Source organism: Geospiza fortis, unplaced genomic scaffold, assembly GCF_000277835.1.
Source record: "Geospiza fortis unplaced genomic scaffold, GeoFor_1.0 scaffold139, whole genome shotgun sequence".
Lineage (NCBI taxonomy): Eukaryota > Metazoa > Chordata > Aves > Passeriformes > Thraupidae > Geospiza > Geospiza fortis.
In genome coordinates, this window is record NW_005054406.1 from 2146354 (window position 1) to 2166451 (window position 20098).

Below are 20098 nucleotides of genomic sequence, written 5' to 3' on the forward strand. Positions count from 1 at the left end.
AGCTAACACAAAAAGAAGGGCTTTGACTTGGTTTATGGGTGTTAGGGACCCAAGACAAGAAGTGAGTAAACATTCAAACTGGAAAGTGAATGCATGGGAAGAGATAACAAGAGGGATTTATTTCCACTCAGAGAGGAGAGCACCAATATACCTCAGATATGTGTGAGAGACAAAGCCTGAGGGACAAACAGAGAGAGGAATCTCTTCATGGGGAGTCACCAGGCTGTGATGAGGCTGAAGCACAAAGACTGGGTGGGTAGTAAGCACCACTGCAGCCCAGACACAGAGGTCTGGGGAAGGAAAGGCAGGAATAAAGAGGAACCCTCCTCTTCCTCAGCTTCCTTCTTTGTGTTGGTGTCCTTGTCCCCTTTAAGCTGAAGTACGATGGCATAAGGAAGCAAGAAGGCCCCCTGGATCACAGAGAGGCCTTCTGATTTCTCCACACATGTGGGTCTCCCATGTAGGGTAAAGCTGTAAGTACATTTGGTTTCTTCTGGGACTGGGAAGTCCAAAAGCTTCTAAATAAATCATGATATGCAATAGATTTTTTGGCAATAGACTTTTGCTGGAATATGAGTTTATTGCAGTGCTTTGGATGGAGGGCTTAGATTTGCCCGTGCTCTGCCACAGGCATCCAGTGTAGTATCTCTGGATTCTTTTTTGAAGACACAGAGTCCTAATGATGTGGGATTGTATTCTGTCCAAGAAATAGGGGTTCAACTTGCTTTTGTTTTTCAGTAAAATTATTTAAAGTCAAGATTAATAACAATAACTTTCAGTTGAGATAGCATATTCTGAGATCATCAACAAAGATTCTTAGTAAAAAAAACCATTTCACATAACTTTTAAGAATCAGGGCACCAACCTTTTCAGTCAGTACTCCTTTTCCTAAGTTCATGGCAGTAAGTTTTCTAAGGATCAAGTGAGACTCAGTGATGTTGCTCATCTAAGTGTAACACAGAAAAATGACACAGTGTATATTAATTTCAAAGGATATTACTTTTACAACTCTAAGGGATTTGTAAAAGTAATGTTGCTGTTGGTTCAAATGTCTCATCAGATTTAGAGTTCCAAAAATTCAGCTGGTGATTGGCTACATTGCAGTTAATTATTTTCTTGCATGAAGGAAACCCTCATATTGCTTTAACTACGGCACTGATATGCAATGTATTCATTAATTTTGGACTCAGCGATGTTCTACTGAGCAGGAATTTTAGTGTTTTTAATCAGCCAAAATGCAGAAATAATACCTACCTTCTAGTCTAAGTGAATACAAATTGGGCATGTACATGATTTTGCTTGTTTATTTTCCAAAAAGCAATTGGAAAGTTGGCAGTACCATTACACTTTCCTGCTTGAACTATATATTTTCCCTGCTATGCTGTTAACTCTTTTATAGATAAAGATATACATTTGCTCTAAGATGAGCTGTAAAGGTTTATTACATGTAAATGGGATTACAGACATTATTTCTCACTATAATCATGATATAGAATTTAACACACATTTTCTAAAACTAAATTCTAACCAGACAGAACAGCATTTAGGCAATAGCCATATCCATGCAGTGCACATACTGCATACTGCATTCACTTACTCACTTTAAGTTAATGTGCTATGCTTCTGTGTGGAAATAATATGTCATCAATGTAAAAAATGCTAAATCTTTCTGAAAATTTGCCTTTTCTTAGAAAAAGTATTTACATTAAAATTAAATTATACTATGGAGGCAAAGAATTTATTTTTGGAGTAGAAGACTCCAGCATTGCCAATTTGAACTGATAAAATTTTAGCATCCTCCAAATATCACTTCTATTTGTTTCTTTTTATTTCTAAGACCAAATCTCTCATCACCTTACATTTAATATTTTTCTTCATCTTTCTGCCAATGTCAGTAAAAACTGGAAGGAAATTTGTAGGACTTGTTAGAGGAACTTAAATGCATGAAAGAGAGAAGGACCTAAATGATGTGTTATTTTTTTCTGCATTAGAAATAAAAATAATGTACACCAGCATTTAAGATACAGTGACAGAGAGGGAAAAAATTGTTTGAAACACAGGTTCTTGCATTAAGACTTTATATGGCAGTTTTTTAAAAGCTTCTAAATCATACAGGAGCGACAGGAATACGGTGTCTTAATACATCCCATGTCTTTACAAAAATATCAAGTTTGGTAAAAGCCTTAATATGGGACCAGGTATATCAAAAAAGTCTTTCTGAAAAGTCCCCTTTTAGCATTAAAAAAAATCCAAGCAGGATGTGAAAATAAAGATAAGATCAACCAGACTTATTATGGTAGTACTGAGAAATATATATCAGCCCACACATAGAGAGAGTACTAAAAGGCAAAATTAAACCCTTTAATCCTGAACACAGACTGCAAAACCTCTAAGAATCTTTTTGCATAGAATGAATAGTGCTAAACTGAAATGTTTTTTAAACCCTTTGAAATAGAGGAATCAGTGAATTAAAAATGTAGATGCTTTGGCTTTCTCATATTTAAAAAAATGGGTTTTTAGCATAAAATATTTTATATATAGTCTTTTTTTTTAAAAAGAAAACTTTCAGAACATGTTTATACAGTACACCAAAAGCATTGTTACTCTGAATTCACATTAGACATGAGAAAATGAAGCTACAATGAAATCCATCATTCACCAAAAGCATGAGAGTTTTCAGAAATTTCATCTAGAACAGACTCCCAAAGCTCAGGTGTATTCCTGTTTCATATATCAGTAAAAAAGAATCAGTGGAATAATTTCAGTGAGAGTGATGAAATTAATATAATCTTCACTTAAAAACCATGGCAGATCCACTCATTTGCCCAAACTTTTATGGAATTCATCATGTCACAAAAGGTTACAGAACTTTGATAAATATGGACAGATACAAATAAAACCACTTCATCTAAACAAATGAGATCTGATATAAAATCTTGTATATTCTTTCAAGATCTGCTGTTCCTGCTGCCAAAGAAATTACATCTTAATATCCTAAAATTACTCTTTTTCGCATTCCTTGCTGGTATTAGTATGAAAAGTGCATTCTCTTATAAAAGATGAAACTGTAATCTGATGATTTTAAGAAGGTTATAGTTGTTTTTTTAAAATATTTATGCACATTTGTGGTTCAGCATATATGTATACAAGAGACACTCTGGCAGTAAAAGTAAGATTTTTCAAAGTACTCAAATGATGGCTCATTATATTTTCACTGAATTTTAAAGAAAGTTTCTATTTATTTCAGTAGAAGTGGGACTAGCTCAGTGCTTTAGAAAATAATAAGTGGGTTTAATACATCCATTTTTTAAATGCTAACTTTCTTAGGATACTGCTCAACTTGAAACTTTTCCCTTTAGGTCATCTATTGAAATAACTATCTGATCTATTTGTAATTTTAAATTTTTAATGCTCATGACATTATAGCAGCTAACTGCAAAAATGGTTGCTTAGAAGAGCACTCATTGGACAGACTGTCTTTTCAGTAACTTTCAGCATCACTGAGATAAAGCATTAAACCAGCATTCAAATATTAGGATCACATTAATGTGGGATTTTAGGATTCAAATATTAGGATTACATGTATGTGTGGGATTACATGTACAATTGAATTTTACTCCACAAGGAATTGTGTTCCTGTAGGAAGACTGAGGTGAACCCATAGGTTCAGCTATATCTTGGCAAGACAGATAATGCAGTGGTGGATGCCAACTCTTGGCCATGGCACTCGGTGATATGAACCTATGGCTAAAGTAAATCTGATAGAAGAAAAGACTTGTTGCCCTCTTTGCTGAACAGACAATGGATTAAAATGCTTGTAGGAAAAACAACGAGCAAAATGGATGCAGGAGGACAAAATCTAAGGGTAGCAACTAAGAAATGGTTATCTTCTAGCAGGGAAAATTCAAATTGTGTTCTTTAGCCTTCGCTTATGTCAGAAAGAGATTGTGCTTCCTCATCTCTGTGTCTGAGGAATACCTTCATTGTTTTGCAACAACTCATCTTTCCATAAGGAAAAGCAAGAATCAACAGTGACTTCAATGTTGAGCTTCCTACATGTTTTCCTACATTTCCTATTTGTTTCCTACATGTCCGAAACATAATTTCATAAACCTGAGGCAGATTCTCAGTGGTAAACACAGTAATCAAGGTGACACTGCCTGATTTAGGAGAACCAGTAGACCACTACTGGCTTACTTCAGCAAAGACAACGACCTCATTTTGACGCAGTTTGTTATTACATAATAATTAACATTTTTCTTCTCTGGTGATCTGTAAATTCTGGAATTTCACTGTTGAAAAGGGAATTAATCAGCAAATATCATCAAGAGACATTCCTGAGTACACAATTCAGTTATGAATCAGTGGCACTTTCACTGGGATTTTCTTCTTCTGCCTGATTCTTATAAATCATGGGTGGAGAATGACAGGGAACACAAAAATTATAACCATAAAATCCAGCATCAAAATTCTAAGGTAATATTACTCTATAAATTTGAAGTTCCATGAAGTAAATTTCTAAGGTAATATTACTCTACAAATTTGAAGTTCCATTACAGTAAATGCTTCACAGCAAATTCTTGACAGATTTAAAAGGACCACAGAATGGTTTGAGTCGGAAGGGTTCCAAAATGGGCCCAGCCACCACAGGCAGGCACACTTTCCAGTACAGCAGGCTTGTCAGAGCCCCATCCAACCTGCCTTGGACTCCTTCAGAGACAGGGCATCCACAGCATTTCTGGGAAACCTGTTCAGTGTCTCACCACCTTCCTGTACAGAATTTATTCCTAATAAATTCCATGTAATCTAAACCTGCACTCTTTCAATTTAAAGCCATTCCCACTTGTTCTATCACTATGTGCTCTTGAAAAAGTCCCTCTCCAGCTCTCTTGTGGTTTCTTCCTTATTCCAGTCTATAAGATCCTCTGGAAAATAATAACAAACCTAGATTCCCATGACATGATTTTTATGTAAACATTTAGATTTAGAAATAAATATATGTAATATAAAAATATTTATTCTTTTAATATAAATAAATGTAATTTTAAGAATACATTATATTTTCAGAAATAATGGTCATTTTATATTAATCATGTCAAAAATACAGAATATAGAAACAAGTTTGAGTTCAATAGCCTTGAAAATTGGTACATTCTCTTACTGTTTTAAAAATTCTAATAAATGCATTGTTTGACTTTCATCTGTCATGTGAATGGTTGAATTATTAATAATTATTGAAAATGTATTTATTATTAATCTGTATGGTTCTCAGAACCTTTCTTTGTGCTAGAGAATGGTGAGTTTTTTGCATCAGTGTGGAAATGAATTAGAATCTAACACCATTTCTAAAGGTGACCAGTTAAATTGTAATTGTAATTGTAATAAGCTTTCTGTGCATAATGAAAACAATCTAAAACTTAATTGTGTAATTAAACTGAGTGCTTCTTGTAACAAACACTAGAGTATCTTTTAATGACACTATAAATCTCACCTAATCTAAATGCTATTTAATATCTCACCTGAATATAAGGAGAATATTTCCTTTGCTTAAATGTTTGTCTCAGAAATAAGTTCTGAAATTAGCATGTGGTGGAATTTCCATTCTTAAAGGGACTCCTACATGTAACTCTGTTTCATATATGCTTGGCAATCATCACAGAATAAAACAAAAACAAAAACCAAAAACTTGGCCAACTGTATTTAATATTTTTGCAATTCAATAGAGTATTTGCAGCTCACAAGGCTTACACTGTGATCAACCAATCATGATTTATTCAACCTCCCAGGTCACCATGAAGAATTAATAAAATCATAAATGTCCAATAATGGGTCATAGAAATGAAGATTACTTCCTGTTGAGATTACCTCATTTCTGCTAGGTTTTGTTTATCTAAGTGGACTTCTTTTGGCTCAGTCTCCAAGGGTGGTTTAGTCTCCTATTTCTGCAGCACCACTTAATTCCCAAAGATGCCCAGAAAGGAGTGTGTTTGTTTTGATGTCAGCCTTACTGAGAAAGCCAAAGTTCTGAGAATCTCAGGAGTCAGGTAGTTGGAAGACTTAAGTAAGCTGTGGTAGATAAGTGGAAACATAACTAATCTCTGAGTAAGTTTCAGTGGGGACACAGTCTCTAAAATCTGTATCATTTCAAAATGCCACTAGTGAATGACTAGAAAGCAAATTATGTAAAATGTTGCAGGAAGGAGACACAGGAACTGAACTTCTTATATGCCATCTTGATAGGAGTATCATAAACTCTTCTGTTTTCTCTAAATCCAAAATCTTCAATTGAACTTGTACCTTTCATGCTAAAAAAATAATTTCAGAAGGGGTTAATTCCACATTTCCATGCAGTGTGGCTTCCATACGCTGGGAATGCAAGGAAACCATAACCCTGACCAGCACACATCACTATTTATATTGGTGACTTGTTGAACACTCAGCATTAAGCAAATATGAAGGCATATTGGTACAATATGCATAGAAATTCAGTTTACAAAAAAAATTTATTTAGAAGCCATTTGAGCTTCTATGTAAGGGATTTTCTCCATCTGGCTCCTAATTTTGAAATCATGAGGAATTTATAGTTAACTCCAGTGGACAAAGAATAAATGTCTAACTAAATTACTTTTAGCTCTTTCTTGAGCTGCTCAAGATATGGGAGCTATTTATCCATTAATTTTGTGAAAATGTGAAGTCTTAAAATATCAGTGCAATTTTGTGCAGCTCTTTCTTTTTGATCTTTCAACATTATGTGGTTTTACATATCATAGAAGCAACTATGTGATTTGAAATAGAAACACTGTTTTTCATGTTTGTAACTGGTTAGTACGTAGCATATATGCATACAGTCACTATTATACTGTTATTTTGTACAATATAGTCAGCTGAATGCTTTTAAAGGGAAATTATGACAAAAAAATGATTTACTTGAAAGGTTGTTGAGGTCAATTGGAAAGAACTATTCACTTCTCTATGTCTTAAATTAATTGTAGTGAACCCTTTAAGAAGATTTTAAACAGAGATATGCATCTAAAATTAAGTAATGGTCTTGAACAAACAGCAAACATGGGTTGTAATGAGGAGGTTGCACAGATTATTTTCTGAGCTGAGAAGGAATGATGAGAAGGAAGCATTACATGGTCAAGTTTTATTAAAAAAAACTTTAAACCCATAAATCTTTACTAGAAAGCCAAGAGGTGAAAATCAACACCTGTCAACAGTATTCTGAAAGGATTTGTACAATGAACAATATCTTTTTCATGGAAAAAAACCCTTCATTTTCTCAGATGAACATATTATGAATACATTAGAAATTAATTCAAACTGATGAACTAGTAAAATCTATGACAAAGTATTATAAAGAAATTAAAAAGATGGATAGAAGAGAGGATACCAAAGATAACCAGGACTAGATAATTAATGAAAAATAGTCCATCAAACAAAAAGGCAGAGACATATAAAGCTGAGGAAAGGTTTTTGAGTCAAAATAGTTATGTGACTTTTTGGTAGATTGGTTGGTTTTAATAATCAATAACATGATTGCGGATTCCTTACGTACTTCATACCAATCAGCCAGAAGAAGACACGGTGTCTAGGGGGAAATGTTAAAGTGGAACAGGAAGATGGTGAAATAAGCATTGTGTAAGCTGTGTCACTCTCGTGTCTGTCACCTTTTTTAAGCATGGAAGACTCAAGTTCACAGAGGAAAACAGTAACTAGCTGGAATAACTAATCTGCAAAAGCAATTAATTGTTGCTTACAAAACAAAACAAAATTATCAATTGCGCTTATCTATTATAAAATATTTTAGGAATTTTCATCGTGGTGTTTTAGCAGCACAATATTTGTAGAGAGAAAATTAAAAGTCTAATATGAGAATCCTATAGAAAAGAAGCTCTAGGTCTGCATGCACAATTATACCCAATAATTATTTTTGCTTTATCCAGGAACAGACATAATCTGTTTGAGAGCAATTCTGAGTCACAATGATTCTGAGTCATATATGCAGCATCAAGAATCCTTCTATAGAGAATGGTTTGGTGTTAACTTCTCAGAAGATTAAGACATATTAAAAATGCATACAAAAACATAAAACATCCACAGAATATGTGATTTATGTAAACTGATTTTAAAAGAGGGAAAACACAGGAAAAATGCATCATACATTTATGTTCATTATAAAATGATTTCGGATTTCCAATTGTGTTAACTGAAATAAGTTGCAACATTCATTAATCTTCATTTGTTTACTTTGCTTGTTTTGTTTACTTTGATTTTATTAGTAATGTATATTCTTCACACGAGGAGCCCGTATCATTCCAGGAATATTAATTTCACTGCTAACATTTTTCTATATATTCATATCCTTGACTTAAAAAATAAATAATAATTGTATTTCAAGGGTTTATTTCTCTGTTGATGTTAGTCACTGAATCATGGAACAAAACAGAAAAAAGTTAACTAGAAGTACTTACCTTAAGGCATGGAAAATAATGAGGTACCAAAACTTCTTGATTATTCTGTTATAACTCAATGGGATCCAGCCTATTTTAATTCTTGGAGTAACTCATATTAACCAAATATTTTGTCCAACCAACAAAAATGGTTTCAATACAGTAGGTTATTCAGCTGTATGAGGATTGGAAGGAACTTGCAGCATCTTCATCACAGCTGGAAGTATGAACGGAAAACTTTCTTTTGTGTTAGAATTGCTAGTGAGGAGAGTATGCAACCATGTCTTATCACTATATACCCACTGTAGGTACTTTAGAAACACTGTGGTAGATTATTTTCCCACTGCATGTTTTTTTTTTCAGTCTCCTGATACGTCTTTCATGTGTAAAGAAGATTCCTCTCCTCTGTCCTCTTCCAGCCATCAAACAAAGCTTACATGTACAAAGTTTCAAGATGACAAAACTGTTGGTCTAGTTTTTCTAGAGCTAACAGTAAAATATATTACTGTCACTCTTTCCACTGTCCACTATTCCAGTATTCTCTTCCATCCTCCTACTGAACAGAACTCATCCAAATCATCCCTTTGAGATGTTTCTGCATTAATTTAATAACCATATCCAAGACTCAGATGAGTCAAAATAATTTCCTTTGGAAAAACTAGTCTGAGGCAAAGGAAGAATACTGATTTAGAAATTTAAAAAAGATGTCATTGAAAAAAATGTGGAATAATATCCTATGCTACTGATAAGACCAACCTGAAGGGTCAAAGAATTAGTAAGAGCTCTGGAAAATGTACTAGTCTCTTATTTTTGAAGATTTTCTACACCATAAAAATCTTGAAAAAAAAAACCAAAACAAAAATTACCTAATATGAGCATCATTTATTCATCTTGCACTGTTTAGGATGTTCCATGTGAAACAAGCATTCATGCTGGGATTTGCAGGAGATGATTTAACTTCAATACATGACTGAGAGGATTTCATTGCTTATCTTCCACTATTGCAATGCTGACTTTTATTACCAGCCTCGTGCAAATACTTTTCAACAAAACTTTTTCTCTCTTTCAATTGCCTTTCTGCCTCACTTCTCCTGCATTTTTATAGCCCCCATCTATCCAAGTTATGCCATCAGCAACCACAATAGCTTTTCTAGGAAAAAAACCCATGTATTTCTAGCACATGGATTCAACATCTGTTTGTTTTCATTGTCTGCAAATAGATTAATTTCACCAGGGTCACTGAATTTCAGAGTTTCTTAGTAAAATTTTTGTAAACAATTGCAGTTAGAAATAGGGATTTAAGATAGCTAAAAGGGGAGCAATATTTTGAGGGGTGTTTCTTCCTGCTTTATTGCATTCTTTCTGTCATCTACTGCTGCTGCCATTTTCAAAAGAAATGTAAAAAAATCACACAACACCAGCAGATAAAATTCAAAAGGACCACCTCACCTTAACATTTCTCTTTATGGACTGTGTAAGGACAGAATCTTCTCAGAAATACAGCTCTTATTATAGAAACACCAAATACAAAGGGTATGTATTTGGAAAGGGTTAACAAAAACTCACAGGCAAGATCCTAACTACACTCGACATCAAACAGGACCAAGCCCCATTTAAATAAGAATGGCTGAAATGGCACAATGCAATCCAACAGCTGCCATGAATCTTGCCCAATCATTTATGAATAAAAAATAATTTCCAAAATTCTCCAAAAGAAAGAACTTTTACAGACTGACATACCAGTGAAAAGCTTGAATTTTCTGGGTACTGGAATGCCAATTCTTTTTCTAGGACTTGAAATATTCTATGTAATATTAAATTGCACCTCATTCATGCTGCTCTTGACATCGTTCTGAAAAGAAAGGCACTCACAACAGAATTTATGCTTTGAATGGAGAAAGAAAATAGTGCAGTAAAAAGACTTCACTGCTGGAGACTGACCACAGTACTCTGAACTCTACTGACATAGTAGTTTACAGTAAATTTGGATGTATCCAACTATGTGAGAGAAAATGAAGACAGGAAAACACATATGGAGACTTGAGCACTGTAATCAAGATTGTATTCGAATTACTTTCCTGGAGGTTTCAGATAGGTTAAACCACAGCTGCAGGAAATTTAATGTCTTTTGTGTGAAATGAGTCTCGATGACTGATTCAAATGACAAAAGATCATTCCACAAGCAAAGTATCATTCCGTAATTTTAAGGGTGTAAAGGAAAAGCAAGCTTTGAGATTTAACAATAAATATTCAGAAATTTAATCAGATGAAGAGACAGCTAATCTGCACGCTTGTTATACTTAATTTCAATTATGTTATCTGCTTTTATATGGATAATATATACAAGTATCAATTTTTTCCTGAAGAACTGCATTCCTTCTCAGGAATTCAGTATTAAGAACTGTTACAAAATCTTTTTGTTCCTTCATCAGTCTAAAGAGTCAAATAGAAAGGTTCTAATTAAGTACCTTGTAAGAACCCAGAAACCTGTTTAGAATCCCAGAGATTTGAAAATTTAGATGAGCTGATTAACCACCTGCGATAGGACTCCTGCTCCTTGCAAGTCATGTTAATATAATGCTGTGATCCAGTGTTCTCAGTGTTTCAAATGTCTTTAGGAGGCTCACAGGACACTGGAAACCTGAGCACACCAAATCAAGTTCGCATTTGTGTTAAACTGTGCAAATATATTTTTAATTGGAGGAGGTCTATAGTCTCAGTGAATACACTTCCATAACATTCATCCAGTTCACTTGAGAGTATGGATCTAGATTTACTAGCGAGCAGAAAGTGAAAATCTGCTGTTTAATTTTGAGAATTCAAGACTATTACAAACTTCTTTTCACTTTTATACTGTCTTCAAACTCTTCCAATGTTAACAAGGACAATCCCAATTCACAATTAATGATATAAGAGCAAAATATTTCTTCTTTGAATGCAGAAGCATCATGTAAACCATATCATATTTACCTTATGTGAGAAGAAAATTAGCTTTCTGGAAGAAAATGTTCAAGTTGGACTAAATAAACTCCTGAGAGTTTTCCAGTGGTAAAATATATTAATTTCCAGTGTTTAATAATCAAGGTGAACTTGATTATTACTTTCAATTAAATTATTATTAAATTATTACTTTCAATTTTCAATCTGTCATAACATGCTCATTGACTGGTATTACACAGTCATTTACAGAAAAATATTGTGATGATGAAGCTTTCAGAAGTCTTCAGTGTATTAAATGTACTCAGATCCTTAGTCATGGAGGACATCAATTGAATGAAATTATTAAACATAAAAATAATTAAAAATCTTTTTATACTTATTTTACAGATTAAATGATTTAAATTGTTCACTACTTACCCCTGTTCTTTGAACTTCCAAGAAAATTGCTCTTTGGAATGATTTCTCCCACACTGCCAATTCACTGCCCAGCTCTACGTTGAAATAGTGGCTCTTGCCATGTCCAACCATAACACTGAAACAATATGGTCTCTGGTCTTCAAGATCAAAGTCCTGGTGAATACCTAAATACAAGTTTGCTTGTAGCCAGCAATCATCAGCAAGCCAGAGCTGAAAGATATGTTTCAGTATATGATTCTTCATCTGGCAAAACCAAACAATTGAAGCAACAGTGTCTTCGTAAGTGATGGGTACTTGGATATACAATGCCATTATGTCAACAATTGTGCTGAAGAAATGTTCTAGGAGTTAAATAATTATGTCAAAGACAGCTTCTCTCTTTGCTTCTTATTTGCTTTATTCCCTATCTTTTAATCCAAGCTACTCCTGCAGTTCCAAAATACTGTCAAAATTACCTAAGGAATACATACATAATCTAAAGGGAGTTTGTACAAATACATTGCTTACAGTGAAAAAAAGAAGGAAATCCCTGAATGTTTCAACACTCCTGTGTACCAGCTCTACAGGAGACTATAATTACTCCATTCTACTTGGATTCCAATATGCTAAACCCCAAGGAATGCAGTAATTTATCAACCACCCCAGGGTTAATTCTAGAAATGACAACAGGAGCATGTCCTCCAATAGCTGTCAATGCTGTTCTGTAACTACAAGGAGACTGAAACAAGATCCTGCCATCACCTTCAAGATAAAGCAGAGAAACTTTACATTAAACTTTCATAATACCTGCAATACAATGTTTTGTAAATGTAAACAAATTAATACAAGAAACTTCCCTAATATTTCAGGACTTCATTGATTAACATAAATATAGAGGAAAATAAAACTAAATTAAAAAGCTACAACTTATACTTCTAAGTACTTTCACAGCTTGAATTTTCAAATTACACATATTTTTATTTTTCTGTTTTTCAGATAGAATCCTTCTGTATCCCATTTCTCTGTGATATCATGGGGCAGAAAAGACTGAAACCCCAAAATAATTAGCAATGATTCATGGGGCATCTTGGGAGCACCACATATTGCCACCAGGGTACAAAGCACTGTGTTGTCAAAATTGGCCCTGCTACTACCTGAGGAGAAAACAGACTTGATGAAGCTCAGTTATTTTACAACACCCCTTTGCACTATTGAAAAGGAAGTTGAACAAAATTCCTGCATATATTCTGGTGTTCAGTAGCTATGGAGTGACAGATATTACATCTGCTTCAAGACTCAGTGCTGCATATCCTGGCTTTTAGACTACTATGTTAGCATTTTTTAAAAATTTTCGTGTGAAAATACCAGACAATAAAAGAAAATAAAATGTTTTTAAGACAAATTACTTTTAAAAATGTACAGGATTACAGTAAGAGTTTGAATTATGAGACAAGCTATAAGAATAAATACATGCAATGCAAGACATTACATTTCAAATCATCTGGCTGTTACCACCACATGAACAGAAATATGCAAAGGCATATTATATATATGAATTTTAATTCACATATTTGTGTATTTATATTTATGTATACATACATCCAAATCTAAAATATATCAAATATTCTAAGTTCCATATTGGATTGATATTTTCCCTGTTTAACTCTTGCATCATAATAAACATAGATGAGAAGTTTACAATTAGGTGTGTAACAAGAACACTTCTCCTTAAAATCCATATTTCGTGAGAAGATACAAAACACACTCTCCCACAGTTTTGCACTAGTTCTAACCAGCTTCTGAAAATCCTTAAGAACCCCCTCCCCAAATGGCAGCTTTTACAACATAAGTCTATCATATCTAATGCAGAAACCTTAATCTCTTAATTTTTTGGATTTGTTCTGTCTGCCTCATTGTCATTTATACCAAAGAATCAACAGAAAAGAGGTTAAGAAGTTCAGTTTGAGCTTTTGCGCTTTAGCTTACGTATTCATGAAGACTGGCAATTAAGCATTCATTTATTAAAATGTCAAGAACATTAAAGAGTTGAACCATGAGTAGTTTATTTCCCAACTTCTTTTTCTTAATGAAAAAGTATTGCAGAAGCTGCAGAAAGACAGAATATCCTTGAAATTACCATAATATTCCAGGAACAACTGAGTTTTAGCAGCAACAACTATAGAAGAAAAACCAAAACCAAAACCCAAGCCACAGGAAAATCTTCCCAAAAGGCTTAATGTCTATATATTTCACTGGTGCCTGACTTATTTATGAGCCAAAAGTAAAATTATAAAAAATATGAAAGAGACTAAATAAATGATCTGTGACAGAACATCTACTTTTTGTTGGTATGTTAGTGTGATGGGAAAGACCTGAATTTGCCCATATGTTCCCAGCTGGAGACATGGTCACACAAAAACAATGCCATGACTACAAGAATATGGCTTTCCTCCTGTGCATCTGGAGCCAAACTCTAGTCCTGAACTCCAGGACTACTGTTTTCCTGGTATGGCACTGCCAAAACACTTCCTTCCCATGTCCTGAAAAACCTGCATCAGAAAAAACCCCAACAAATAAAAAACCCCTACAACACAAAAAACCCCTACACACCTCAAACAAAACCAAAGTGAAACCAAAGCAAAGCAAAGCAAAGCAAACCAAACAACCCCCACCAAGACCAAATCAAAAACCTTAGGCACTTTTGCTTCAGTGCAGGATCTGTTAAAGGTAACAGCAACAACCTGCCTTTTCCACCACATCAGTGTGTGGTCAAAGAGAAACAGCAGAGAAGGGCAGCAGCTGGTGAGAACTAAAGATGAGCTTTAATTTTTCATTGAAATACAATTTTATCTGAAAAGATAGGTTTTCTGTCGGAAAATATTCTTTACTCTCCTAGACAAATAGGCTCTCACAGTAGCCTTATCTCACCCGCAAAGGTTTTGTTTTAGTTGGAGAACAAAATTAATCTATCTGATGCAATTTATTAGACTATATATTCCATAAGTTAATTACTTACATAAAGTGCTAATATTTTGATGCAAATCTTTAATTGGAACAAGCTAGACAGAAAACACAACTTTTTCTAGTTGGTGAAAGAAAATTAATTCTATGGGAAACAAACCTGACATGTTGCCCCTTATAAAGAAAAAAACACTACAATACTTGATACAACAATCAATACATATGATACAACAAGGACATAATTTTATATTTCTAATTTCTAAAATGAAAATATCTTTATATGGATCAAGAATTACAGCAAAGGTATTTTTCACCATGTTTGCTTGAAAATCTGACCCACTAAGAAAAAACTAATATCATTATGCTTAGCAGTGTGTCTCACTGATACTTCATATTGAAGTATCATATCCAGCTCTAATACCGAAAACTTTCTTCAATAAGAAAATGTGTTAGTAACTTGTTCACTTGGAGCTTAACCTATTTTACATATTTTCTTATACTTGCACAGCTAATGCCCTAGCAATTGCAAATAGATTTTATAACAACAGATGAACTATTTGAATACCAGTTATTCCTAGTTAAGATTAATTTGAGCTTATCATCAACAGGAAAAGGTTAACTTTACTAAATAAAATCACTGGAACCATTGGGAAACCTACCTTGTGAATTTTAAATAGAACCTCACAGAGGTTATAGATTTTTTCAGCTCGTACCCAATCTAGTGTGCTCACCTATAATATAAAAAAAAAATTATTAACACTTTTTTTTATTTAAAAATAATGTTCAGATAAAAAAAATTGAAAAGATTTCACCCATCATTATTCTACTGGATCTTTTAAATACAGGCACATCACTACATTTAATATCCAGCATTTAGAAAAGACGTCAAATAGTATTAAATTTTTGCAGAAACAGGAATTAAAAGGTGTTAAATAATTTACTTTTTCTTTTCCTAGTATGATGGAAACGTCTTTGTAATCTCTGTGGTTAGTTACATAAGCATTTTTATTTCTCGAGATGCTAACACAGAGAACTCAGTCTCAAACACAGTCATTCAGCTTCATGTCTCAATATGAAAAAAATCTTACAATCAATAGATCAAGATGTATTCCCAAATTCAGTTTTGAGTTTACATGCACTAGGGAGGCAATAACTCAATACATATTCTAAAACTGGAAAAGGACTATGTGACTGCAATATTTAGAATCAAGTGTCACAGTTTGACGCTGGCACAATGCCGGTGCCCCTATGAAAATATACTCTCCCTGGTGTCTGCTATGACATGTGACCAGGAATAGAGCAAAGCAGGTTCCAACTTAGGAATGAAGAAGAAAAACTTTATTAACCTACTACTATATATAAAGAGAAACACACACAGAACTCGGAATGAAAACCTTCCAAAAAACATTCCTCCTCCCCCCACCAAATTTCCAATACATCCACCCCTCAGATCACCAACTCCTGGTCCATCACCACCCTTTAGATAATCAATTCTCAGGTCATCAAGGAGTGAGGAGTCCCTCTTGTGCCATAGGCTTCCCCAGAAAACACAGTTGAAACCTCTTGTGTTTCCATGTCACACGTGGCACCGCCCGGAGATCATCTGCCATTGTGACATCTTCCTTCCATGCCCAGAGCTCTCACCACTGCACATGGACCAGAGCTGCTTCTAGGGTTTTCCTTTTAAGGGTGCTTTGCCCAGTTCCAAAAAAGAGCACAGTCTCTCACTTTCAGAACACCTGTCCCCCCCCAGATTCACCCCCGAGGGGTCTTGAGAACAGAGATCTTCTCCTTCATTGAAGATCGAGGGCACCACCACCCTCCTCACCCGTTGTCTCTGTTCACACACTCCTTCACATAACATCACTGCACTCTCTTGGCTCCAAGCCATTGCCTCCCCCTAAATGCAGTCTCTGTGTAACAGGAAAAATGGTTCTGTCCATGGCTATACAAGACCAAAGGCCCCTCCATCACCTCCTCCCACCCAAGATTCTTCTCTACTTCTCTCATGGCCCATTTCCTCTTATCTCTATCTCTCTTCTCATTCAGATCCAGGAGGATCAGCATTTGTAAGGTTTCCATCATCCAAAGAAAGGGTTAAAAATCTCAGGCTCTGCCTGTCCAGAACTCCCACGGGCTGCCCTGCCAGGCACCTTCTCGCCCCACCCCCCCTTATCCTCCTCGGCGGGCCATGTTATCACATTTCTTGTCTCTCTCTCTCTCTCTCTCTCTCTGTCTCTGTTCCTCCACCCTTCCATCCTGCAGGGGCCTTTGGCCTTTACCTCCCCTCTCTCTGTCCAAGGCCCGGCCTACCTCACCCGGCCGCATGGCTTCCCCTCCCCCGCCCAGCCAGCAGCCGGGCAGGGGAGCTCTGACCTCTTTCCCCACCGCAACCCAAGAGGAGTTTTCCTGGGACTTCTCTGCTTTTAACCCTCCATCATGCTCTCAGAGGTGTATCCAGGTCCTCAGTGGCCACACCAGGTGCCAATATTCAAATTTGAGCGCCTATTTGTTTGACCACAGCATCCCAAAAAACCCACTTCCTCTCAAACCAGGACATCAAGAAAAATATCATCAGTGTGCTCAATAATATGAAAACACCTATATTTTGTTTTCTTTTGATTTCATTACCTAATCCTGTTGACATGACAGGCTGTTAAAATCTGAATAGCAAGAACGATTGAAGTTTTTACCAAAATTCTACTTAATGATATGATGTGATAATCTGTTTTCTTTTAAAAAACAGTACCCAGCCTACATTGTTCAAGAAAAAAAAAAAACAACTCACACATAGGAAAAATTCAATGGAATTATGTATCATTTTTGCTTATATGTTTTAGTACAAAATCCTAGCTCTTGGGGAATGCACAGGAGTGGCTGCATACATAGTTGAAGGATTTGACTAGGTTGCACCTCTGAGGCTTTTAGGATACGGAAATAAGTATTATGGTAACTTTAATAGTAACTTGAATAATTTAAAATTCTAGGGCTTATACAACTTTGTCCTATTTCCACATCCCAACCAAAAGGAAGAAAGCAGAAAAAATAAATTAAAAGAATTAACATAAAGGAAAAGCTTTCTGTCAAACATCTGGCTTATGTGGATGAAACTTAACTAGAAAAAACTATGCAATGCAATCACAGATTCTTTTTCTCTGTGTTCATAGTAGCACATAATTTTTTTTTAATGTAGTATTTCTCCTGATGATTTGCATGCAGATATAAACATGTTTTCGTTCTTTTAAAATTTATTTAATGTTTCATTTTCAAGTCTCTTCAAATTCTAAGTTAAACAGAATTGTAATAACTTGATGAGAATCCAAACCACTACAACACTTACAGGCCCCTAATGGAACATCTGTTAGCTATGAAATGTAACTTCAGAGTCCTTTGGAGGGGTAATGTGAACTTGGATTTAGTTTTTTTCCTAATCTTAACAAAGTTAATTAATTCTTAATAATCTAATTATTAAGAATTAAATCTAATAATCTAATCTTCTCCTTACTTCTCTTAGGTTTAGATTGGTTTGTTTAGATTATTAAATTTAGATATTATGAATCACCTACTGAAATGGGACTGAAGAACTCCAGAAGTTCTAGCACCACATCTTTTCAGGATATAGAGGGACTCATTCGAGGATTTTCCATTTCATAGTTTCTATATCTTAACAATCAAATGGCAAACATCACTTGAATACAATACATCCACTACGATATGTAAAATATATTATGCACTTTGTTTTACTATGAGCAATGTCTCAAAAATTAAAGCTCAAAACATTACATACAGGTAATTTTAAAGCTACATGATAAAAGCACATAGTAAATCTTAAACTTTTTCAAATTAAATCTGATGTCAGCTGGTTTAGAAAAGAAATGAAAAGAAATTTTAGGTACTATCTTGTCCTCCCATCACTTTATAAAAAGGTAGCAATTTTTAAAGACATATCTTTCTATTTTTTAGGTTTCCATTTCTATTTATCTTCTGGTAAGTCCATTCAATATTATATTTGAGTTTGCAATTTAATTATTGTACAAATAAGAAATTACCTAAGTTTTGAAACAATTGAAACAGAGGACTTATAAATTTAATTCATAAAGAAATGTAGATTTAAACAGGCTCAGAATAGAGTAAGCACTGCAGGTCTTTGCTTAATCTTACATCCAGGGAGATATTTTGTACTTTGATGGCTGTTTTGAAAAGAAAATAATTAAATAATACATGTTTTGACCCATTATTGGTGATCCTCCAAAAGGATATCCATGCTTCTTGGAAAATAAGGTTTAGACTAGAATGGAGGCTAGTTCATTATTTGGTCTTGAATTTTTCAAAGGGAAAGGATCTTTTCCATCTCAGTTAACAGCAGGAGAAGCCTTTATTGCTGTAAGTGGCTAGACATAGAAGCATAAGCACTGATTCATTTGCTGTTTATGCCACTGCCTTTGGTGACATAGGCTATGACCTCAAAGCTGTTGAGATATGAATGGACTTTCATTTGCTCATATATATTGTTTTCATTCCTGAAGAACTATTTTAACTGTTGGGGATCTTTGCACTATTAATGATGGATGGAGGTGACACTGCTGTGCCATTAAATTTACTCTGAGTACTTCAGATTTCTTCCCATTATTCCACACATCTCTTTCATCTTTTGATGCTGTGTAACCTCATATGACTTTTTCAGCAGAGGCAGGCAGTGATAGTGACAACTGTTGTCACCTATATAAGCCAAGGTTTTCTTTACCTGTGTATGTCAGAGAAAGGTTACCACACTTAGAGAGGGAAACAGTCTCAATACCACTGTGTGCAAGGTGCTCAGAACACAAAAAACATATTGAGAGAAATTTTAAGGAGGCAAAATAAACATATTACAAAGGAATACTAGAATCTAAACAGACAGCTGACATTATTTATAGTTTTATCAGCACTATCATAGAATGTCTAAGTTTAAAATGTTACTGTTACAGACTGCTTTACTTTTAAAACCCCACAAATAACCATATACTCCTAGCCAAGAAGAAAAGCTGGAAATAATCAGGAAAGTTCATGAAAATTGCAATATCCTTCATTTTATTTAAAGAATATTCCAGTTTATTGCAGGATATCCATCATTACACATGTAATAACTGGGTAACAAGTACCTAAGATAAATGAGATACCCAATTATATTTCTTAGTCAATAAAGTAGTTTTTCCTCATTATTTCCCCTTGGACTTATTCCTGCAGGTATTCTGTACATTGCAATTTCTTGGCATGACAGTGTTATTATTTTTATGAAGCATTTGACAAAACAGTTCAAACAGCTCCATTCAGAATAGACATGCTTGCAGTCATATGAATTTAGTTCA

The 20098-nt window shown here is 34.6% G+C and overlaps 1 protein-coding gene across 1 annotated transcript in view; it reads right to left on the minus strand.

Moving 5' to 3' along the window:
• Window positions 1–20098, minus strand: part of SNTG2 (syntrophin gamma 2) — a 131960-nt gene that overhangs the window by 15431 nt on the left and 96431 nt on the right. The window contains exons 13-14 of the mRNA XM_014309157.2: window positions 15410–15481; window positions 11811–12053 (exon numbers count right to left, since the gene is read on the minus strand). Of these exons, the coding sequence (XP_014164632.1) occupies window positions 11811–12053; window positions 15410–15481 (315 nt within the window). The remainder of the gene's footprint in view (window positions 1–11810; window positions 12054–15409; window positions 15482–20098) is intronic.